The sequence below is a fragment of the Malania oleifera genome, chromosome 7, assembly GCF_029873635.1.
Source record: "Malania oleifera isolate guangnan ecotype guangnan chromosome 7, ASM2987363v1, whole genome shotgun sequence".
Taxonomy (NCBI): Eukaryota; Viridiplantae; Streptophyta; class Magnoliopsida; order Santalales; family Ximeniaceae; genus Malania; species Malania oleifera.
Window position 1 is genome coordinate 87,709,732 of NC_080423.1, and position 26,029 is coordinate 87,735,760.

The 26,029-nt window shown below is 36.3% G+C and overlaps 1 protein-coding gene across 3 annotated transcripts in view; it reads right to left on the reverse strand.

The window, feature by feature from the left end:
• LOC131160433 (uncharacterized) overlaps window positions 1–26,029 on the reverse strand; it is a 140,861-nt gene that overhangs the window by 77,314 nt on the left and 37,518 nt on the right. For all 3 annotated transcript variants that reach the window (XM_058116113.1, XM_058116112.1, XM_058116111.1), the window contains exon 6: window positions 25,561–25,623. In XM_058116113.1, the coding sequence (XP_057972096.1) occupies window positions 25,561–25,623 (63 nt within the window). The remainder of the gene's footprint in view (window positions 1–25,560; window positions 25,624–26,029) is intronic.

Consider the following 26,029-nt stretch of genomic DNA (forward strand, 5'->3'; position numbering starts at 1 on the left):
TCATAAGATAAAACAGAGTAGACATAGTTGGTAAGTACTATTCATCCAAGGCCTTTTGCTTTGTTGGTTGCTATTGAATATATAGAAGATGGCAAAAACTAGTGCAACAGTAGAAGAAACTTTGTCCACACGAACTCCAACCCCTTCGGCTTCGACATCATCATTGAAGATGATAGCTAATGCTCAGTTTAAGGTAGAGAAATTTGACGGTACCAATAATTTTGGTATCTGGCAATGTGAGGTGATGGACATCTTATATCAGCAAGAATTAGATATTGTTTTAGATGATAAACCAGTAGATATTGGTGACAGAGATTAGGAAAAAATCAATCATCAGGCAAGTGGTACGATTCGTCTGTGTCTCGCTAAAAATCAGAAATATTGTGTTATGAGGGAGACATTTGCAAAGAAATTATGGAAGACATTGAAACATACATTTACGACCAAGAGTCTAGAAAATCGGCTCTATTTAAAAAAGAAATTGTTTCGCTTCCAGTATCAACCAGGTATTTCAATTAATGACGACATAAAAGCTTTCAATTAAATTTTGGCCAATTTGTTAAATTTGGATGAAAAGGTGAAAGATGAGGATAAAGCCATATTGTTACTGAATTCTCTCCCTGATGATTATGAACACCTGACCACCACATTATTGTATGGGAAAGATAAAGTTACTTATAATGTTGTTTGTACTGCATAGATTAGTACTAAATGCAGAAAGAAGGATCAGAGGGTCCATAATGAAACAGCAGAAACACTAACAATAAGGGGACATTCTCAGAGTCATATGCCTAAAAGGAGGAGTAAATCTCGTAGGAGACCTGCTAAAGATGAATGCGCCTTTTGTTGTGAGAAAGGGCATTGGAAGAAAGATTGCCCTAAATTACAGCAGAAGAATAAGGGCAAAGCACATTCTAATGCCAATATAGCCAATGATGATGGAAGTGAGTCAGATTTTTCTCTTGTTGGAACATTTTCATCACATTATTTTGGTGAGTGGATTTTGGATTCTGATTGTTCCTATCACATGTGTCCCAATAGGGAATGGTTTTCTAATTTTGAAGAATTAGATGGTGGGGTTGTTTTTATGGGAAATGATAATACTTGTAAAACAATTGGAATATGATCAATACAGTTAAAATGTCAAAATGGAACTATTAAGACCTTGACTGATGTTAGGTATGTTCCAAGCCTAAAGAAGAATCTAATTTCATTGGGCGCCTTAGAATGTAAAAGGTTCACTATCACTTTGAAAGATAGAACCTTAAAGATTAAATTAGGTGCACTGGTGGTGATGAAAGGAATAAAGAAAAATAACTTGTATTATTCACAAGGTAGTATAGTTATTGGCTCAGCAGATGTTGTTTCTAAGAAAGATGAAGGTTCAGATACAACCAGGTTATGGCATATGCGATTAGCACATACAAAAGAAAAATCTTTGCAACAATTAGCTAAGCAAGGTTTGTTAAAGGGTGCAAAGGTGTGCAAACTTGATATTTGTGAGCAATACATTCTGGGAAAACAGACTAGAGTGAAATTTGGCACTGCAATCCACCAAACTGAAAGTATTTTAGACTACATCTATACAAATGTATGGGAACCCACAAAAATGGCTTCGTTGGGTGGTATGCATTATTTTGTCACTTTTGTTCATGATTTTTCCAAAAGAGTTTGCGTGTATTCTATGAAGCATAAAAATGAAGTGTGTGATATTTTCCTTAAGTGGAAAAAATTAGTTGAAACTCAAACTGGCAAAAAGATTAAATGGCTCAGATCAGATAATGGTGGTGAATACATAAGTGACCCATTTATAAAAGTATGTCAGGATGAAGGTATTGCTCAACACTTCACAGTTCAAGATACACCACAGCAAAATGGGGTGGCAAAGCGCATGAATCGGACTTTACTGGAGAAAGTTCGATCTATGTTATCTAATGTTGGGTTAGACAAAAGGTTTTGGGTTGAGGCTGTTAGATATGTGTGTCATCTCATCAATCGTCTACCATCATCTGCAATGGGGGGGAAAAACAACCTATGAGTTATGGTCTGGAAAGCCTGCTAGTGATTATGATTTTTTACATGTATTTGGTACTATGGCTTATTATCATGTTATAGAATTTAAGTTGGATCCAAGAGCCAAGAAAGCAATATTCTTGGGGATAAGCACAGGAGTCAAAGGATATGAAAAAAATGATTTTAAGCAGGGATGTGACTTTTGATGAACTTGCGATGATGAAGAAAACAATACGCAAGGAGTCACAAGTTGAAAAGAAGACTAGTGGTACTCAACAACAGGTGGAGGTTGAGACAATTTTGGGAAACCCAATGAGAAATGAGACTACACGAGGTAACTCTCCAGTTACGATGGGGAATAGTGTACAAGAAGAGGAGATTTCAATTCGAGAATCTTCACAGCAACAAGAATCAATTGTTTCTTAGAGGACAAGACGAGAAATTCGAAACCTGCTCAATATACTGATATGGTGGCCTATGCACTTCCAGTTGTAGATGATAATGTTCCTTACACTTGCAAAGAAACAATATGGAACTCTGAATCAGACAAGTGGAAAAAAGCAATGGATGAAGAAATGCAGTCTCTTCATCAAAATCAGACTTGGGAGCTAGCCCAGCTACCCAAGGGTAAGCAAGCAATTAGTTGCAAATAGATTTATGTAAAGAAAGAAGGATTTCCAGATGCAAATAATGTTCGCTTCAAAGCTAGATTGGTACCTAAGGGATACGCACAGAAGGAAGGCATTGATTATAATGAGGTATTTTCTCCAGTTGTTAAACATTCTTCCATTCGAATTTTGTTGGCTTTGGTAGCACAATTTGATCTTGAACTAGTTTAGCTCGATGTAAAAACTGCATTTTTACATGGTGATTTGGAAGAGGAAATCTATATGACTCAGCCAAATGGATTTTAGGTTGCTAGAAAAGAAAATTGGGTATGTAAAATAGGTAAATCGTTGTATGGTTTAAAACAGTCTCCAAGACAGTGGTACAAATGATTTCATCAATTTATGATGGGTCAGAAGTACATCAGAAATAAACATGATCATTGTGTTTATTTTCGCAGACTACAAAATGGATCTTTATATATTTACTCTTGTATGTTGATGATATGTTGATAGCTTCAAAGAATAGGGAAGAAATCAACAAGTTGAAAAGTCAGTTAAATCAAGAGATTGAGATAAATGATCTTGGTGAAGCAAAGAAGATACTTGGCATGGAGATTCACAGAGACAAAATGAGAGGAAGAGTTAGTTTGTCTCAAAAACAGTATTTGAAGAAGGTAGTACAGAGTTTTGGCATGTCTGAGCAATCAAAACCAGTAAGCCCTCCTCTTGCTCCTCATTTCAAACTTAGTGTGGCTTTATCTCCTAAATCAGATAAGGAACTTAAGTATATGTCGCAGGTTCCTTATGCAAGTACTGTTGGTACTCTGATGTATGCAATGGTTTGTACTAGACCTAATATTTCACAAGTTGTTAGTATGGTGAGCAAGTATATGCATGATCCGGGTAAAGGACATTGGCAAGCTGTAAAATGGATTTCGAGATATATTATGAATACGATTGATGTTGGTATAGTATTTGAGAAAAATAATACTATTGATCAACGTGTTGTTGGATATGTGGATTCTGATTTTGCAGGTGATCTGGATAAACGTCGATCAATTACTGGATATGTTTTTACATTTGCTAATGGTCCAGTGAGTTGGAGGTCTACCTTACAGTCTACCATTGCCTTGTCTACAACAGAAGCAGAGTACATGGCAACTTCAGAGACTGTTAAGGAAGCTATTTGGTTGCAGGGTTTACTTGAAAATTTGGGAATTGTTCAGAAGCACATTGTTGTGCTCTATGATAGCCAGAGTGCTATTTATTTGGCAAAGAACCAAGTCTACCATGCACGAACAAAGCACATCGACGTTTAGTTTCATTGTATGCAGGATATTATTGATGGAGGCAAGATACTTCTTCAGAAGATTGCTACAACTGAAAATCCCGCAGATATGTTGACCAAAATTGTGACAACAATCAAGTTCAAACATTGTTTGGACTTAATCAATATCCTGCAAGTCTGAATAATTTTGGATGGCGCCGATGATGTGGAACTCCAAAAAATGTTGGTGACAGAAAAATTTGTTGAATTTATCATCAAGGTGGAGATTTGTTGCTTTTTACCCCACATTGGTAGAATAGTTCCATATTGGTATAAAATGTTGTTTTGAATTTTTTGTATTATTTGTCCCACATTGGAGAGAAGTGTTTTTTGGACTTGAGGTTGAAGTTATATCAAAAGCTCAACTCTCTATTTGTAAAACACTCCTCAAAGTTGTACTTTGTCAAGAAGTAGTGGATTGAACGTCGGCGCCCAAGGACATAGGTAATTCTATACCGAACCTCGTTAATTTCTTGTCTTGTTTTTTTTTACTATTTTATTATTAGTTTCTGCATTGCTTTAGTTTCTTATATATTCAATAGCAATAGTTGTAGTATTGGTGTGTGGCACAAGTGGGGTGCCCGACACAACACTACATGTGTTCAGAACTTCGACATCAATCAAATGAATGCCCAAAAAGGAAGCCAGCCCAAAAAGAAGAACCAAAAGGTGCTGGTACATCAGTATGAGACTGAGCATGAAGCTAACTTGGAACAACAAGGGGCTGAAGGTGATGAATTAGGCAAAATTCAGGTTGTTCAAAGATACATCCTTGCTCCTCCACCACAAATGGTGAATATTGGTTATGAAAAAACATTTTTCACACACACTGAACATCAGGGGGAAACTTTACAATTTAATAGTTGACAACAGCAAGAGTGAGAATCTAATGGTGCAGGAAACGGTGGATGAGTTGAAACTCAAGATTGAGAAACACCCACGACCCTACAGTATCCTTTGGTTCACCAAAGGAAATGTGGTGCTTATGCTCATAGTTAGAATCCTAGGATCAATTCAATTCATATAATTCATATCAATTCTAGACCAAATCAATTTCAATCTTACTAGCAAATCAGAAATGACCGAATCTATCGATTCACCGTATGAATCTAACAAAATTATCTGAATCCATCGATTCACATGATTCTAGACCTATCATGTCACCCAACTAGTTTAAACCCCAAAAACAGGATTCTTTTTTTTATTACTTTTATTATTACACAATTACCTTTCATTCCTTGTCTATATCAGCACTAAGCTAAAAATAAAAGCAGAGAAAATAGAACCTCAGGACTTATGTTGCCATCACAAAACCATTCTTCACTCTTGGAGGAGTATAGTGTTCAACCATTGAGAATAAGGGGGAGAAGACTCATTGACTGAGGTAGTATTCATGTTCTCAAAAAAAAAATTCTTTTTTTTTTTTTTTTTTTGGTATTTTGTTCAATTACTTTCAATTCTTGAGCTAATTTTTTTCCCTTTTAATTAGAGAAAGAATATGCCTTTTTATTATTAATTTTTTAAATATTGATAAACATCAAAAGTTCAGTTTTTTATTATTTTTTCTTGATTCCTTCCCTTAAACAACAAAAAGTTCAATTTTTTTATTAATTTTCTTAACCCATTCCCTTACTTTTTAATTGTTTAGGGACAGCATACACATGAAATATGACTTTTATTATTATCAAAATCTAAATGTATTTTACAATTTTTCTTATTGTTTATATGCATGTCTCTCGGAATGGATTTTCGAAATTTGCATTGAATGTTATGATTCAATTCGATTCTCGATTCTAGATACTCAAAATTGGGATTTCAATTCAAGGTTTAAACCTTGACATGACAACTATTCTAGTGTCTTTAAGATGTTTGGCAAGTGTCTCAATTGGCAATTCATTTAAAGATTCAGTTTGGTGTGATGTCGTGCCAATGGATGCTACTTGGTCACTCGTGGCAATATGATGAAGATTGTTTGTCATGGTAATACAACAACAACAACAACAACAAGAAGCCTTAAGTCCCACTAGGTGGGCTCGGCTATATGAATCCTTTTGGCCAATTCATATGATCAAGGGCATTTTGTTGATTCTAATGCCAATGAAAGAAGAAGTCATCATCAAAAGTGAGGGTGGATGTTATTGTTCACTTGTGCAGATGAAAGGTTTCATTGATGAAAGCAAGGACAGTTCAGCTGTTTATATGCTGCTCAGGAAATCAGAAATTCATACTCATTTGGGTGACACAATTTGTTACCACCATTGAGAGAAAAAGCACCACATTGACTTGGTACAAGGAGCAGTTTTGCCAGCCTTGCTAAATTATTGAACGAGTCCAACAAACATGTAGAGTTGCAGAACAAATCTTAGAGCTGTTATGCAAAGGCTTTATTCAAGAAAGTTTAAGTCCGTGTCTGCTTTACTTACACCAAAGAAGGATGGAACATGGCAAACGTGAGCGGACAGCAGAGCAACCAACAAAATAACAATCAAGGACAGGTTCTCTATAACTAGACTTGGTGATATGCTAGACATGATATACAGTGTAAAGGTGTTCTCTAAATTCAATTTAAAGAGTGGAATTCAGATTGGGGAGGGGATGAGTGGAAGACAGCATTCAAAATGAAGAATGGACTTTATAATTTCCTTGCAAATGCCATTTGGGTTTTCCAAGGCACCCAGCACTTTCATGAGTATTACGAACCAGATGCTTAGATCTTTTTATTGGAAAGTTCGTGGCTGTCTATTTTGATGATATCTTTATTTACAACAAGGATCCTGAGGCTCATAGAGTCGTATCAAACACAAGAGAGCTGTTTCAGTCATACGCAAATAAGAAGTGCATATTCATCATCGAAAGATTCGAATTACTTGGATTTAGTCCATGAGGTATAGAATTGGATCCAATTAAAGTCCAAGCTGTTGTCAATTGGCCTACTCCGAAGACATTGATTGAAACTAGAAGCTTCCAAGGATTAGTGTCTTCTATAGAAGATTCATCAACAATTTCAGTACCATCATGACACCTATTACAGAGTGTCTTAAAAGCAAGATTTATTGTGGGCTCCTGAGGCAGAAGGGAGATTTCAGGAATCAATGAAACAAGCTCATGGCTTAGCTTTACCAAATTATGAAAAGATTTATGCAGTGTGATTCATCTAAGTGAGGACAGGAGTCGTTCTGCCAGAGGGGTGTCCAATTTCTTTATTTCAACAAGAAATTTAATGGGAGCTGACCGAATTACTGCACCTATGATCTGAAATTCTATGCAATTGTCCAAACAGTAAAACTTTAGCACCATTACTTGATTCAGAGAGTTGTCCTACATCCAGATCATGAAGCATTACATTATTTAAACTCTCACAGGAAACTAAATGATAGACGTTCAAAGTGGGTGACCTTCTTGCAAGAATATACTATCATATTGCACTACAAGGCCGGTGCACTGAACAAGGAGGCAGATGTGCTAAGTAGAAGAGAACGTTTGCTGGTAACCATGTCTAACAGTGTCATTGTAATGGTAGCCATCAAGGAGTGAAAAATGAATGACACCTATTTCAAAGGCATCTTAGAAACACATGATACCAGGACAAACACAATGCTTGCTAAATTTGTCCAACAAGATGGATATTTATTCAAGGGAACTTCTGTGTTCCAACTGATACTTTAAAAGAGTTTCTAATCACGGAATTGCATGATATTGGGCACGTTGGTCTGGATAAAATGATGAATTAGGTGTCTGAAAGGCATTTTTGCCAATTTTATTTCAAGATGTTTACAAGTGTATGGAGAGGTGCCGAACATGTCAATTTGCCAAAGGCTAGCAGCAAAATGTTGGATTCTACATGCCTTTACCAGAGCCTTATGTTCCATGGCTTGACATAAGTACAGATTTTGTGGCATGCCAAAAATAGCTAGAGGTATTGATTCTGTATTTGTGATGGCTGACTGCTTCTCAAAAATGGCACTTTTCATGGCATGCAAAAAACATTTAATTCTACGCATTTAGCACACCTATCTTTCTAAGAGATTGTGAGGTCACATGGATTGCGCAAGACAATAACATCGGATAGAGATTCGGAGTTCCTCGGCAACTTCTGGAGAACTCTTTGCAGATTGCTGGCAACTAAGCTATAGTAGTAAACATTAATTTATTTGAGTCAAAAAGTTTTTCTAATCAGCAAAAGGAAAGATTTCATTGAAAAGCACCAAGGGGGTGCCACCTAAATACAGCAAGCAACAAAACAAGAATCACATCCACAGTGTCTAAAACAGAAAATTCTTTTTCTGGTTTACAGAATGATTAGCTCGTTACACTGTTTTGATTTCTTTTGATCTTTTTTTGTTTTTTGTTCTTGTATCTTTTAAGGAGGATTTCTTCTGCTCTTTATTAATCTCTTCTTTTTGGATTAACAATAAAATCTAAAACAGCAAAAGTATCAAGCATAAAACAGTGCCTGAACCAAGAAGTGAGAATGAAAAGCCATCCATCCTTCAGCAAAATGAGCAGGGTGGCTGACCCTCCAAAAGCCCTATGCTCCTTTCCTTCCACATAATCCAGACCATGGTGATAAGTGTTGACTCTATGAGTCCAATCGTGTTTTGATAATGACAAATCACTTGGTATTTGATCTGTGCATCGAGATTGTGAACAGGAACAAGATTTAGCATGCACTGAAGGCTAGAAAGTCATGGAAGCCAGGAACATTAAAGTATATACATCTTGGCACAATCCATGGAACTAAAAGAGTAGAAGAATGAAGATGCAAGCGGCAAGTTCAAGATCGTCATGGAAATGGGTATTTAGAACTGAATGTATTTACATATTTCATATGATTTAATTCAAAGCTCAAAATATACCCTAGACTGACCTTAGAACTCATGCATCTCATGAAAATCTTTAAAGGATATTTATAGACTTAGAGACTTGTTTAAAACCCTAGAAAATATTTTATAAAAGAGCAAAGAAAGAGAGCAAAATAGATTTTTGAAACTAAAATGAAAAAAACCAGAAAGTGTACTGTTCAAAAGACCGAAGTCACTGCCCAGAAGTCTGAAATGTCAATATCAGAAGACTGAAGTCTACGCTCAATCTTCTGAAGATTCAACTTCAAAAGACTGAAGTTTAAGCTCAATCGTCCGAAGAATTTCTTCAGGAGACCGCAGATCAAGTTCAGTCATCAGAAGATTTATTGGAGAAACACAGAGATCAGGCAAAAGCAAATCAGAAGACTGAACCTTGACCTCAATCGTCTGAACCTGCAACTTCAGAAGTCTAAACCCCAACTTCAGACGTTTGACCTTGTGTCCAGTTCAATTTTTCGAAACTTTAAGGAACTTCAGTCATCTGAGCCCTAATCCTCAGTCGTCTAAACCAACGGGAAGTTTAAAATTTTAATTTTTAGCGAGAGAACACGTGGGTTATACACTTGATCAATTTGATCCAACGGTCGGGACTTATCCTAAGGCCGAGATTACATATATAATCAACCTCTAAACCCTAGTGCGTCAACTTTTGGCATAAGATTGAGTATATTGAACGTTTAGCACAACTTGGGAGAGCATTGAACACACTGCTGAATTCTTGCTTGGGATTTCAAAGCTTATACGTCAAATTTGAGCTAAGGCTACATTGATCTTCAAAAGGCATTCTAGCGATTGTTGTGCATTCAACTTGGTATTGAGGTTTGATAAATCAATTTATTTGTTACTACTTATTCTCAAAGAGCTTTTCATCTCAAAATCTATTATTGAATATTATTTGAAAGATTGATCTTGAGTGTACTTATATACATATAGATCGTTTTGAAAAATCACTACTTGATAAAAATTTTTCCAATGGTTAAATATTTTTGATTCAAGTGTGTATTCATTTAAAGACTCGATATTTTCGATATTACAAACCACTTGACTAAATATCCTTAGAGCCCATAACTATATATATTATTGAGGGATATTTTCTGATAAATATTATATTAGGTTTTTGATCTTTTGAACACATATCATATATATATATACATATTCATATACAAAGATCATATTGTGTTTTGGATATTTGGAATAAAACTTATTGATCTAGATTTTTGGAGAAAAACTGAATTACATATTTGTATTGAGCTCATTTGGTAGGATTCAATATTTGAAGCGGAATAGTCATATTCTTTTAAACCAAAGATTATTTAAAGATTCAACTTCACAAATTATTTGATAGCAAGAACTTAGATCTTTATAATATTCAAGACCAATTTTTTATAAGATCGCATTCGGTATTCTTGCATCTAGAGAGTTGAACTAAACCCTAAGTTCTTCAAAGCATTTACTTATATAATTATTTTTGGGAGATTTGATCAAAGGGAAGTTTTGTGAAGCATATCATTCATATAACGATTACATCGTTACATACATACTGAGCTTCAAGTTTTATCATATGGATATGTGTTAGGTTTTCCATTGTACTCACTAGCTTTGTTAGAAGCAATATTAAGATTTTTTCCAAATTTGAAATTCTATAATGTAATGACGGTTCGGGTTGTGAACTGGGTGAGGAGGAAGTTATGCCTCTTGTAAGCAGCAAATGTTAGGGAAGCTCCGTCCCGGTTAAAGGAGCAGGGATTTAGTGGAATCCTTAAGTGGGTTGCTCAAGGCGAGGACGTAGGCTGGGTTGGCTGAACCTCGTAAAAACTGGGTTTACATTCTCTTCCTTTACTCCTTTTAATTTCTGCAATGCATTTCATTACCTATCTTGCATGTATGTAAGTTGAATAACCTCACACACACTTGATAATTAATTGGGTAAAATAGAATTTATTGAGATAATAATTTGAATCAATTTTAATCCCCTGCAATTAATTTGTTAAATATAAAAATAGGGATTAAGTGGTAAATAATCTTAAAGATTTTTAAAATACCCAATTCACCCCCCCCCCCTTTTCTTGGAATTACACCTGAATTAACATTTGGTATCAGAACAGATTTACATAAACTTAACTGTTCATTTTGTAAAAAGATCACATGCCACACATCGGTGTAACTCCATTCGGTGAGGGACACTCGTCCACTAGACCACCTATTTTCTGTGGCGTAAATTACACCTACTAGAAAAGAAGGATGAGTATATATCTTTTAAATGTGGATTGGAAAGTGTGGAAAATTGTTTCCAAGGGAAACCATGTCCCTAAAGTAGTTGATAAGGTTAATGTACCCAAAACTGAAGATGAGTATATTGAAGAGGACTGGAAATTTGTGCAAATAAATGCTACTACAATGAATCTGTTATTCTGTGCACTAGATGTAAATGAGTTTAATAGGGTGATGGCATGTAACACTGCTAAAGAGACTTGGGAAAAATTAGAAGTTACATATGAAGGTACTAAGGAAGTAAAAGATAATTAAATAAACATGCTCACCAGTGAGTATGAAGCATTTAAAATGACTACTGATGAATCTATTCAATCCATGTACACTAGATTCACACGCATCACGAATTCTTTAAATGCTCTTGGTAAATCTTACCCTACTTATGAGTTAATCAGGAAAATACTCAGGGGACAACCACCAGTTTGGGAAGCTAAAGCTACTGCAATAGCAGAAGGGAGAAATCTCAAGGAAATGTCTGTTGATGAACTAATTGGATCACTCATCACCTATGAGCTTGCAATAAATGAGAGGAAGAATGAGCAAATTAAAGCAAAGAAAGCTACAACACTTAAGGCATTATCTCACTGCTCCAGTAAGGGAAGTGATTTAGAATTGGATGAAAACATGGCACTCATCACTAAGAAATTTGGAGAGTTCATGAGAAAGAACAAGAAATACACCAGAAAATTCAATGGCTCAAGGGAGAGTCAAGCAGAAGGAAGAAAAAAGATGACCCTCCCATGTGTTATAACTATAGAGAATTTAGACATATCAAGCCGGATTGTCCCCAGCTAAAGAAAGTGTCTAAGAAGAAGAAGAAAGCTCTAAAGGTAGGCTAGGACACTCACAGTACCAGTAGTTCAGAATCTGAATCCAGTGATGACGAGATTGCGAATCTATGTCTGATGGCTCACAATGACCACGAGGTACAATCTTTTTGTTCTGCTTCATCTTACTATTCAAGTGATTCAGAAAATAAAAATAGCATGCTTTCTTATGATGAATTGCATCAGGAATATTTGTATACCCTTAAAATGTTTGACAAAATGAATAAGAAAAATTCTGGTTTGAAATTAAAATTGAAAGAATTTTTTAAGTTAGTTGAAAGTCAAAATGAATCTCATGCATCTCTCATGAAAGACAAGGATTTGAAAATTGAGGAGTTAGAAAAGAATTTGAAAGATAAATTTAAGATTATTTGTAAATTTACAGAAGGTCAAAATAATTTTGAAAAACTCCTAGGAGCTCAAAGAAATTCCCTAGAGAAGGAAGGTCTTGGTTTTAATAGGAAGAAGAATCTAAAACAGAGACATCTCTACATGGGATATTTTGTAAGAGAGTCAAAATCGTATGTTCAAACTAAAGACTATCATAGAAATATTACATGTTTTAAATGTAAGAGGTTGGGTCACATAAAATTTGACTGCCCTTTCAAAAATAAAGATGTCAAAATTAAGAAAGTCTAGAAAGTCAAAGGAGAATCTAATACTAACCCCCATGGACCCAAGAACATCTGGGTACCAAAAGTAGTTATCTGATTATATCCTGCAGATGTGCTTGAGATTGTCCTCCTCGAAGGATAAGTGGTATATGGATAGCGGATGCTCACGACATATGACAGGAGATAAAGCTAAATACGCATCTATCATATCCAAAGACGAAGGATTTGTTACATTTGGGGATAACTCTAAAGGTAAAATCATTGGAGTTGGTAAGGTTGGTAAGGAACCTTCACTTGTCATTGTTAATGTGTTTCTAGTTGATGGATTGAAACATAACTTATTGAGTATAAGTCAACTATGTGATAAAGGTTATAAAGTCTCATTTGAACATGACAAATGCACTGTAGAGAACAAATCTGAAAACAAAATATTGTTTACTGCTGATCGTCATAGAAATGTCTACACCACTAGCCTTGACAACCTTGCTTCTCAACATGTTACTTGTTTTTCTGCTATAAATGAAACTAGTTGGATTTGGCAAAGGAGACTAGGAGATGCAAACATGGACTTAATATCTAAACTTGTTAAGGAAGAATTAGTTAAGGGATTGCCTAAGACTAAATTCGTGAAAGATAAAATTTGTGATGCATGCCAACTAGGAAAACAAGCAAGAATGAGCTTTAAGAAGAAGAAAGTAATCTCTACTACTAGGCCACTTCAAATGCTACACTTAGATTTCTTTGGTCCAAACCCAACTCAGAGTTTAGGAGGAAAATCATACGCATTTGTCATAGTTGATGATAATTCAAGATATACATGGGTACTATTTTTAGGTCACAAAGATGAAGCGTGTGAACAATTCATAAATTTGTGTAAGAAAATTCCAAATGAAAAGGGTTATAATGTCACTAAAATCCGAAGTGATAGGGGTCAAGAATTTAAAAATCAAAGCATGGAAGACTACTGCAATTCATTAAGGATAGCTCATAAATTTTCGGCTCCTAGAACACCACAGCGGAATGAAGTAGTTGAAAGAAAGAATAAGTCTATACAAGAAATGGCCAGAACTATGCTTAACGAACATAAACTACCTAAGTACTTCTGGGTTGAGGCAGTAAACACCACCTACTATGTTCTAAATAGAGTTTTGATTAGACCATCCCTAAATAAGACTCCTTACGAATTATGGAATGGTCATATACCAAACATATCATATTTTCATGTCTTTGGCTGTAAATGTTTTGTACTTTGAGACAATGAATATTTAGGAAAGTTTGATGTGAAATCAGATGAAGGTATCTTTTAGGGTATGTCTTAGATAGTAAAGCCTACAGAGTATATAATAAACGAACATTAACCATTATAGAATCCATTCATGTAGTATTCGATGAGTCAAATCCCTTCTCTAAAAGGACTGATGAAGATGAAATTGAGATAAATAAGGAATTTGAAAAACTGTCCATTAAAAATGATTTAGAAAAGAGAAAAGAAATTAAGGAACCATCTGCTGAAACTAATCAAATTGAAAATGAGGTTAATGAACCACCTAGAGAATGAAAGTACATAAAGAGTCATCCCATTAATCAAATAATAGGTGAACCATTACGTGGAGTAGTCACACAATTTTCACTTAGGAATATGATTAGTCATTTTGCCTTTCTATCTCAAGAAGAACCTAGGAATGTGAGTGAAGCAATTGAGAATGAATCGTGGGTGATGTCCATGCAAGAAGAGTTAAACCAATTTAAGAGAAAAAAAAGTATGAATATTAGTTCCTAGACCTGAGGATAAGACAATTATTGGAACAAAATGGATATATAAGAACAAGAAAGATGAACATGGGATAGTTGTTAGAAATAAGGCAAGACAAGTAGCTCAGGGATATAACCAGGAAGAAGGAATAGATTTTGAAGAAACCTTTGCACCTGTAGCTAGAATGGAAGCCATTCGAATGCTTTTAGCCTATGCTGCTTTTAAGTATTTCAAGCTGTATCAAATGGATGTCAAAAGCGCATTTTTAAATGGCTACATAAGTGAAGAGGTATATATAGAATAACCCCCAGGCTTTGAAAACCATAAGAATCCAAATCACGTTTATAGACTAACAAAAGCCTTGTACGGTTTAAAGCAAGCTCCTAGAGCTTGGTATGAGAGACTAAGCAGCTTTCTACTGGACAATGGATTTATCAGAGGGAGGATAGGCACAACACTTTTCATAAAGTCTAAGAAAGATGACATGCTCCTAGTTCAAGTATACGTAGATGATATCATATTTGGAGCTACAAATAAAGACTTGTGCAATGAGTTTGCAAGCACTATGCAGAATGAATTTGAGATGAGCTTGATGGGTGAACTAAATTTCTTCCTAGGACTTCAGATCAAACAAGCGAAACATGGAATTTTTATAAATCAATCGAAGTACATTAGAGATCTGCTCAAAAAGTTTAATATGGAAGATGGAAAAATACTTGGGACACCTATGAGCTCTTCTTTGAAATTAGACAAAGATGAACAAGGTATACCAGTAGATGTCAAGCTCTACCGTGGAATGATCGGTAACTTACTATATCTGACTGCTAGCATACCTGACATAATGTTCAGCGTATGTTTGTGAGCAAGATTTCAGGCTGCATCAAAAGAGTCACATTTGTTAGCTGTCAAACGAATACTTAGATACCGGATAGGAACCGTGGAACTTGGGTTATGGTATCCTAAGTATACATCTTTTGAGATTATCAACTATTCAAATGCTGATTTTGCTGGTAGTAAAGTGGATAGGAAGAGTACAAGTGGTACATGTCATTTCTTAGGACATTTGTTAGTCTCTTGGTTTTCCAAGAAGCAGAATTCAGTTGCTCTTTCCACAGTTGAAGCAAAATATGTAGCAGTAGGAAGTTATTGTGCTCAAACACTATACATGAAGCAACAATTGACGGATTTTGGATTAAGCTATGACACAATTCCTGTAAGATGCGACAATACGAGTATAATAAACATCTCAAAGAATCTCATATTACATTCACGAACTAAACATATAGAAATAAGACATCATTTTCTTCATGATCATGTGCAAAAAGGAGATGTCACACTTGAGTTTGTATGCACGGATGAACAATGGGCAGACATATTTACGAAACTACTTGCGGATGATAGGTTTATCCAAATTAGGCATGAATTAGGCCTAATGCATAGTTGAGAGGTTGCCTAAAATTATATTAGATGACATAATTCAAGGGGAGCAACGCCACTTAATATTCCCAATTGGTTAAAAATTTCAAATTCGGCTCATTTGTTTCCATTCGGTATCACATTTGTTCACATTTGATATTAAACTCATATCATGATGAGAGCATATTAACTTACAAATGTTAATCATCACATAATCTTTGAACTTTAGTGACTGTTTTGCTTATACATGTCTATGAAATTTGACACACTGTGTATGTTGACATTGCAATTTAAGTCAACAACACAGCTTTCTGCATTAGCAAGGAGGAGAAGTAAATTGAATCACATTGAATAACACAGGGAGACATATTTCACAGTACAAGTTTTAAAATTTGACGGTTGAATAATTTTAAAAAATATAAAATTTAAAGGGGGAGAAGAATATAAGGTTACATCCGCTCAAGTTATGTTATACACCTTTTTGTTGAAGTCAAAAGGGGGAGAAGAATATCAGGTTATAGCAAAAATAGTTGGCAAAATTAATTGTATTGAGCATATTTCATATTGCTGCATATATGTTTATACATTATGTGAGGGGGAGCCTTGTTAGGCGTAACCCATTCTATATTTTTGCTCGTCTATTTGTCATCATCAAAAAGAGAGAGATTATTGACACTATAAGTCCAATCCTGTTTTGATAATGACAAATCACTTGGTATTTGATCTGTGCATCGAGATTGTGAACAGGAACAAAATTTAGCATGCACGAAAGGCTAGAAAGTCATGGAAGCCATGAAGATTAAAGTATATACATCTTGGCACAATCCATGGAACTAAAAGAGTAGAAAGATGAAGATGCAAACGGCAAGTTCAAAATCGTCATAGAATGGGTATTTAGACTGAATGCATTTACATATTTCATATGATTTAATTCAAAGCTCAAAATATACCCTAGACTGACCTTAAGACTCATGCATCTCATGAAAATCTTTAAGGGATATTTTGGACTTATAGAGACTTTTTTAAAACCCCGAAAAATGTTTTATAAAAGAGCAAAACAGATTTTTGAAACTAAAATGAAAAAAACCAGAAAGTATACTGTTCAGAAGACCGAAGTCACTACCCAGAAGTTTGAAGTGTCAACCTCAGAGAACTGAAGTCTACGCTCAGTCGTCTAAAGATTCAACTTCAGAAGACTGAAATTTAAGCTCAGTCATCTGAAGAATTTCTTCAGAAGACCGAAGATTAAGTTCAGTCGTTTGAAGATTTATTGGAGAAACACAAAAACAGGCAAAAGTACATCAGAAGACTAAACCTTGACCTCAGTCATCTAAACCCGCAACTTAAGAAGTCTGAACCCCAACTTCAGACGTTTGACCCTGTGTCCAGTTCAATTTTTCAAAACTTTAAGGAACTTCAATCGTATGAGCCCTAATCCTTAGTCGTCTGAACCTGCGGGAAGTTTAAAATTTTGATTTTTAGTGAGAGAACACACGGGTTATACACTTGATCAATCTGATCCAACGGTCGGGACTTATCTTAAGGCCGAGATTACATATATAATCAACCTCTAAACCCTAGTGCCTCAACTTTTGGCATAAGATTGAGTGTATTGAACGTTTAGCACAACTTGGGAGAGCATTGAACACACTGCTGAATTCTTGCTTGGGATTTCAAAGCTTATACGTCAAATCTGAGTTAAGGCTACATTGATCTTCAAAAGGCGTTCTAGCGATTGTTGTGCATTCAACTTGGTATTGAGGTTTGGTAAATCGATCTATTTGTTACACTTATTCTCAAAGAGCTTTTCATCTCAAAATCTATTATTGAATACTATTTGAGAGATTGATCTTGAGTGTACTTATATACATATCGTTTTGAAAAGATCACTACTTGAGAAAAGCTTTTCCAATGGTTAAATATTTTTTATTCAAGTGTGTAATTATTTAAAGACTCGATATTTTCGATATTACAAAACCACTTGACTAAATATCCTTAGAGCCCATAACTATATATATTATTGAGAGATATTTTCTGATAAATATTATATTAGGTTTTTGATCTTTGGAACACATATCATATATATACATGTATACCTATTCATATACAAAGATCATATTGTGTTTTGAATATTTGGAATAAAACTTATTGATCTAGATTTTTGGAGAAAAACTGAATTACATATTTGTATTGAGCTCATTTGGTAGGATTCAATATTTGAAGCGGAATAGTCATATTCTTTTAAACCAAAAATTATTTAAAGATTCAACTTCACAAATTATTTGATAGCAAGAACTTAGATCTTCATAATATTCAAGACCAATTTTTTATAAGATCGCATTTTGTATTCTTGCATCTAGAAAGTTGAACTAAAACCCTAAGTTCTTCAAAGCATTTACTTATATAATTATTTTTGGGAGATTTGATCAAAGGGAAGTTTTGTGAAGCATATCATTCATATAACGATTACATCATTACATACATACTGAGCTTCCAGTTTTATCATATGGATATGTGTTAGGTTTTCCATTGTACTCACTAGCTTTGTTAGAAGCAATACTAAGTTGTTTTCCAGATTTGAAATTCTATACTGTAATCACGGTTCAGGTTGTAAACCGAGTGAGGAGGAAGTTGTGCCTCTTGTAAGCAACGCATGTAAGGGAAGCTCCGTCCCGGTTAAAGGAGCAGGGATTTAGTGGGATCCTTGAGTGGGTTGCTCAAGGCAAGGATGTAGGCCGGGTTGGTTGAACGTCGTAAAAACTGTGTTTGCTTTCTCTCTTCCTTTACTCCTTTTAATTTCCACAACGCATTTCATTACCTATCTTGCATGTATGTAAGTTGAATAACCTCACACGCACTTGATAATTAATTGGGCAAAATAGAATTTATTGAGATAATAATTTGAATCAATTTCAATCCCCTGCAATTAATTTGTTAAATATAGAAATAGGAATTAAGTGGTAAATAATCTTAAAGATTTTTAAAATACCCAATTCACCACCCCTCTTGGGATTTCACCTGAATTAACAATAAGAATCAGCGATGTAGCTGTTCTCTTCTCTTTTCTAGAATGAAATCTGTTGGAGATGTGACTCATGTTTGAGTGGAACGCATGCGCCGGGGAAGCATAGTGATACAAAGAACAAGGAAGGAGGCTGCAAGAGGAAAACCGTCGACGGTTAATCGACGGTTGCATTGATGGTTTACTCTCGATGGTTAACCGTTGACGGTTTTGTTCGGTGCAGATCATGGATTTTGAATCGGGAGATCCGTAGATTGGGAGATTTTGGAGGATTTTCCTCCATGGATTCTTACAAGAGTGTTTTAGATGTGGTCTAAGTCTTCTGTACACATAGGGTTAGTATATAAACTATTTTTTTTTTCTTGTTTAATGAGATAGTGAAAATCAGCCACTTGCTCACATGGACATAGGCAAATTGCCGAATCACGCAATTTCTTGTAACTTTGATTTTATTGCTTTCCATTTTTCTCATTGTGGGTGATTGTTAATTTCCATATATTCATCATTGAGTGCTTGCATTACTTGTTTCGGATTGTTTTGAGTTGCGAGGTTTTCGCTGCACATTCGTATCAACAATTTGTATCAAAGCTATTGGTTGCAATGGCTAGGATTTCTTCCGCGAAGTTCAAGATTGGTAAGTTTGATGGAACGAAAAATTTTGGACTCTAGCAAAGGAGGGTAAAGGACGTTTTGGTGCAGCAAAGTATGGTGAAAGCACTATATGGAAAAAAGACGGAAAGCATGAACGACACGAGTTGGAAAGAGTTGGAAGCGAAGGTTGTGTCTATTATCAGGCCTTGTCTGGCCGATGATGTGATATATCACGTCAAGGATGAGGAATCTTCGGCAAAAGTTTGGCTGAAACTGGAGAGCCGGTATATGTGCAAGTTTTTATCGAACAAGTTGTATCTTAAGCAAAGACTTAACGAGCCTAAGATGGCAGAGGGTTCAGAGCTGAATCAACACATCAACGTATTCAATCAGATCATCGGCATTCTAAAGCGGGTTGATGTGAAGTTCGAGGACGAAGACAAGGCATTGATTCTACTAAATTCCCTACCAACTTCTCCTACGTATGAGAATCTAGTTATGACTCTGACATGGGGGGAAAGAAACCATGGAATTGGAGGATATCACGAGTGTATTGTTGGGATTCCATCAGAGGAAAAAGGCTAATGATGAGAGTTCACAAGGTGAAGAACTCGTGGCAAAGGGTAATCAGGATCATGAGAAAGGCAAGTCCAGGAGCAGATCGAGTAATAATAAAACTCTGCTACAATCCAGAAGGAGGAAGAAAGTTCGATGTTTTAAGTGAGGGAAAATTGGGCACATAAAACCGGAGTGTCTAGAGCGGAAGAAGGGGAATGCAGAAACTCAATAGGATTCGTCAAAATCTGCAAATGCAATGAAAGAAGGAGACTCGAGGAGCAGTGATTGTGATATGCTTTCTGTTTCATTGGGTTCAGAACGCCTCATGGATTCTTGGATCCTAGACTTGGGATGTTCTTTTCACATGACGCCCAACAAAGTCAGGTTCACCACTTACAGATTGGTGAGCTCTGGTTTCATTCTGATGGGAAACGATGCGGCCTGCAAAGTTGTCGGAATGGGGGATATCAAAATCAAGATGTACGATGGTGTGGTAAGGACGTTATGTGATGTAAGGCATGTACTTGATCTACGTAAGGATGTGATTTCATTTGACACTTTAGATTGTAACGGGTATAGTTACAAGTTTGAAAGTGGGATAATGAAGGTGTGTAACGATTGCTTGATGGTGATGAAAGCACAAAGGTTAGCGGGGAATATCTATGCACTGCTAGGTAACACGGTTGTAGGTGGAGCAGTAGCTGCGAATTCTGAGTCAGGTAATATTGTTTTGTGTAAAACAACCACACACAAAATGTAAGATATTCTTAACTACATTGTTATGGATGTTTGGGGACCGGTAAGGGCAGCATCACAGGTTGGACATAGGTACTTCGTGAGTTCATCACAAAAGGTCTAGGGGTACTTCATGCGGCACAAGTTGGAGATGTTTGCTAGGTTTAACTTGTGGCTGAGGTTGAAAACCGAACCGAGAGAAAGATCCTTAGGTCAGACATTGGAACTAAGTATGCTAGTATTCAAGGAGTTTTGTGAGCATGACAGGTTAGATGCAAGGCTTGCAAGGAACTTCCTAGTAAAGTTAGTAAGTATGGAGGGTTTCCCAATTAACTGATCGCCAAAGGTATCACTAGATGGGAGAGTTGCAAAAGAGGCTTGAATAGGTTATGCGGTAGACTTCTCTGATTTGAGAGAGTTTGGAGGTCCAGTCATGCACGTTTCTAGTGAGGTGAGATCTAAACTTGGTGAAATGTCTAGACGGTACACCTTTCTAGGGTATCAGAGAAGGGGGTTCAAGCTGTGGGATCCAACAGCAAACAAGGTGGCAATCAGTGAAGAAATGGTTTTTGATGTTAAAGCCATGGTACAGTGTACTCAAGTAGACGAAGAGAAACAAGTGTCAGAAAGCTACAGCAGCAATGAGCATGTTGTGCAAGTGGAGTTAGAGACTCAAAGCACAAGTGCAGGGAGTTCTAGCTCAAGAGACCTGCAGTAGCACAATATAAACTGGAGCAGAAATGAGATTGTGATGTAGGTGGAGTTACAGACTCAGGACAGAGATGACATTGTTCATACTGCAGGGAGTTCTAACTTGGGAGACCAACAAGATCACAATGGGCTCAAGTGCATTATCAGGCCACCGCCTAAGTGTAAATTTGATGATCTGATGTCATATGCATTCATTATTACCAGCAAGATTCCTACTATATTTCAAGATACGGTGCACAGCAAATGGAAAAATAGATGGATGAGTGCTACAGTGGAGAAGATGGAGTTACTGCATAAGAATCAGATGTGGGAGTTTGTGGAACTTCCAGAAGGGGAGAAGACAATAGGATGCAAGTGGGTAATTATTCTATTTTTTCATGTGATTGACATGTCAATTGCTACGAAGATTTTGACTGAGGTTAATCAGTCAAAAACTATGTTGAGAAAGGAATTTGACATGAAGGTTTTGGGTACGGCCAAGAAGATTCTTGGGTTGGAGATTCGAGAGGATAAAGCTGCAGGGAGATTGGGGTTATCTCAAGGTGGCTTTGTGGACATAACTGCAGGGAGATCGTGGTTATCTTAGGGCGATTTTGTGGGGAAGGTGTTGGAGAGGATTAGCATGGTTAAAGTTAAACAGGTCACCAGTATACCATTGGTGAATCAATGTAAACTATCTACCGCTCAGTACCCAAGGACAGACAGTAATGTTCGGGATATATCAAAGGTCTCCTATGCCAGTGCAGTGGGGTGCTTCGGCAGAAAACAAAGCGATCCATCAATTGTGACATTCGTGGATGCAGACTAAGAAGGGGACTCGGATGATAGGAGGTCTACAACAATGTATATTGTGGGAGGGCCTATTTGTTGGAAGTCTAGGGTTCGGTCTCAAGTTGCACTAGTTACAGTTGGATTGGAGTACTTGGCAGTGGCTGAGGCTGCCAAGGCAGCATTTTGGTTTAAAGGATCGTTCAAGGAGCTAGGTATTCAGCTAGGTGAAGTTCCTGTTACCACAGACAAGTTCAAGCGTCGCTTGGACTTGATTTACGTCTCCAGGTGCAAGACGGGAGGTGGTCCCAAACTACTGTCCTGGGTGGAGCAGCGGGGTTATGCTTTCGGATTTCTCTAAGTGGTGAATATTCGTCAAGGTGGAGATTGTTGGAGATGTGGCTCATATTTAAGTGGACGCATGTGCCGGGAAAGCATAGTGATGAAAGGACAAGAAAGGAGGCTATAGGAGGAAAATCGTCGACGGTTAGTCGATGGTTGCATCAACAGTTTACTCTCAGTGGTTAACCGTCGACGGTTTCAGTCATCCGCAGGATTCAACTCTCGGTATCTTTCTGTCGATGGTTTGCCTAAAACTGACGACGGTTTTGTTCGGCAAAGATCACGGATTTTGAATCGGAGATCAGTAGATTGGGAGATTTCGGAGGATTTTCCTTCAGGGATTGCTACAAGAGTGTTTTAAAAGTAGTCTAAGTCTTCCGTATGCTTAGGGTTAGTATATAAACTACATTTGTAACCCTTGTTCAATGAGATAGTGAAAATCAGCCATTTGTTCCCATGGACGTAGGCAAATTGCCGAACAACGTAATTTCTTGTGTCTTTGATTTTATTGTTTTCCTTTATTCTCATTGTGGGTGATTGTTAATTTCTGTATATTCATCGTTGAGTGTTTGCATTACTTGTTCCAGATTGTTTTGAGTTGCAAGGTTTTCGCTATGCATTCATATCAATAAGAAAGATCCCTTTCGAGCCCAAATTTCCATCTAAACAACAACAACAAAAAACCAAGCCTTAAGTCTCACTACGTGAGTCAGCTACATGAATCCTTTTTTTGGCCCATTTACACAATCGTGGGCAATTTCTTCCAACAACTTAAGTGTTATTAAATCATGACTATATCATTTCAAGTAATTTTAGGACTACCCCTACTCCTTCTACTGCCACTAACAAGAACTAGCTCACTACTCCTCACTGATGCACTATTCGTCCTATGTTGTAGGTGCCCAAACCATCTAAGCCATCCCTACCTTATCTTAACTTGAGCAGGTGCTATGGCTAACCTACCGTGAATATTCTTAACTATTTGAAATGTGGCCCACTACTGCCCTGTCATAATTGCAGCTAGATTTAAAAAGTGTTTCATCTGTAAACAATGAAGGAGGATGTAATCAACGGATTTAGGCTCATTCTCAAACAAGTAGCACTTGTTAACTAGAGTTAGGTCAATTTTATGAAAGTAATATTAGTCAATTTCATAAACCATCCCAAACATCCCCTAAAACAAATACATAAAATTAAAGAATAGAAAAACATCAACAATATCTGGTTGATGCCTTTATAGATTCCATTAGACTTTGAGCAATAATTTGGCTTTGATTTGCAGTAACAAAAAGAATATCCACCCACCAATAGGCCAAATACATAGTGCACACAACCTAATTTTACATGATAGAGGATTCTAGTAAATAAGTGTTGTCTGTTGGTAGCAGTAGTTCTTGATCGGGTTTAAGATTTTCAAGTCTGTATACTGCACCAATTTTGAACAGTATACCAACCTAAATTCATCTACCTTAGGTCTCAAAAAGGCAGTTGAACAACCTTGCAGCAAGAAATTACAAAAACAACTAGAACTACTCAATGGAGCTCCCATTACCCACTAAATTGAAATGAGTGATCATTCTGAATATTCAAAACCCAGACTTTAAATTTAATCAACTTAAAAGTCCCAAAATATTAAAAATCATGCTATTTTAGTCTTTGTATTGATTAATTTGATGCATAGAGCCCAGCCTACCAAAAACTGAATCTTATAAAAAATAAAAAAAGGCTAGCCTGGTGCACAAAGCTCCTGCATATGTGGGGTCCAGGGAAGGGGCGGACCACGATGGGTCTATAGTACCCAATCTTACCTTACATTTTTGCAAGAGGTTGTTTCCACATCTCAAACCCATGACCTCCAGGTCACACAGCGACAACTTTACCATTGCGCCTAGGCACCCCTTCAAGTACTAAATCCTAAAATTTTCAAAATTAAAAATAAATATGCACTTGAAAAATGCTAATTGACTTATCCCTAGACATAAAAAAAATTTTAATTACTTTATAAGAGAAAAATTTGAAAATAGTTTAACAAGTTAATGAAATTACTAGTGTCACCCATAACAAACTTCCTCAAATTATGCCAATTAACAATCACCACAACTAAAAAGAGCGCCTTGGGATGTGCCCAATAATTCACATGGTTCTGTTGCACTTTTCATAACATTTAGTGAATTAAATCACAGAGATACGAGATAGAACATTTCAAGTTTCGTATCATCATTTGTGACTTGTGAGAAGGCTACTGTTTCCCCAAATAACTCCCTTTGAGATGATGATTTTCCATCCCAGAAATGCCATGTAAAGGCCACAATCACCCATTCAGCTCCAATATAACACAGAGAACCCTGAATTATTTAGAACTTTGTATGCATGTATGAACAAAATGGCTTATTAAATATAAAAACAAAACTTCACATTTCCAAATGACGAGGACACGTGGTACAAATTTTTCATATAAAACATAAGCCAACATCTAAAACTGACATAACTGCAAGTAGGCTGTTGAAGACAAAAATAAATGGCAAACAGTATAACATGTGCAAGACAAATGTAATGATAACACTTTGAACAGAGAGAAGGGCATACAAGTAGGTTGTTGGACATAAAAACAAATTGCAAAGAGGATTGACACGAGAAATGTAGAAGTATTTCATCAAACAAGCAAGTCAAGAACATGTAAGGATGCAGGTGGACTTTGTAAGTAAAAATCTGCATGAAGGAGACCAACAACCATGTGTGCATGTGTCTGTGTGTGTGTCTGCCTGTGCATCAGTGCATGCGTGTTTGTGTGTGTGTGTGTGTGTGTGTGTGTGTGTGTGTGTGTGAGAGAGAGAGAGAGAGAGAGAGAGAGAGAGATCCCATAAAAAAACAACTAAAAATTCTTCCGTTTGTTGTAATCTAATAAATCTTAAGAGACAAATGAATCCAAGTAATGATTCAAGGAGATGACTACTTTAAACATTTGCATAAGTAAACAAAATATAAATTTCAGCGCATACTAATATACTAACTCTATTCTATGGATGATATATGCAGTTATGCAGAGAGTGATTAACAGCTATATGCTAATAATCAGTTGACCAAACAGAAAGTAAGAGAAGTGCAATATGTTATAAGTACATAAATTAGCGAAGAACAAAACCTGAACAAGGAAACTAGGCACTGTTACAAATCCTTTCCTGCTGAGCACCAGGGAGGCATCATACTGCCAATAGTTCAAAGAGAAAAGTGGTTAACATCATTTCCTTAAAAATGAGTAACTTGCCAAGAGGAAGTTTCTTCCTTTTTTCTTTTTTTATTTTCTTAGTAACCATGTGTTTCAAGCAATTGAATAAATGCAGAAGTGTTATCAGCTAACCAACCACATTCAACAGCTGCAACCCCAACATAAGTTACATAATAAGGTTGTCCAACACCATTTTCAAGCTCTACTTATGTGCAATACAACGTAACACATACTGGATTCAAACTCTAATCTTTCAGATATGACTATTACAAGAAGTACATAAGCTAACGCTATTCACTGACAAAGAAACTAAGTAACCACAAGTCAGGCAATTCCCAATTTCCAGAACCAACAATTTATTATATATATATATATATATATATAG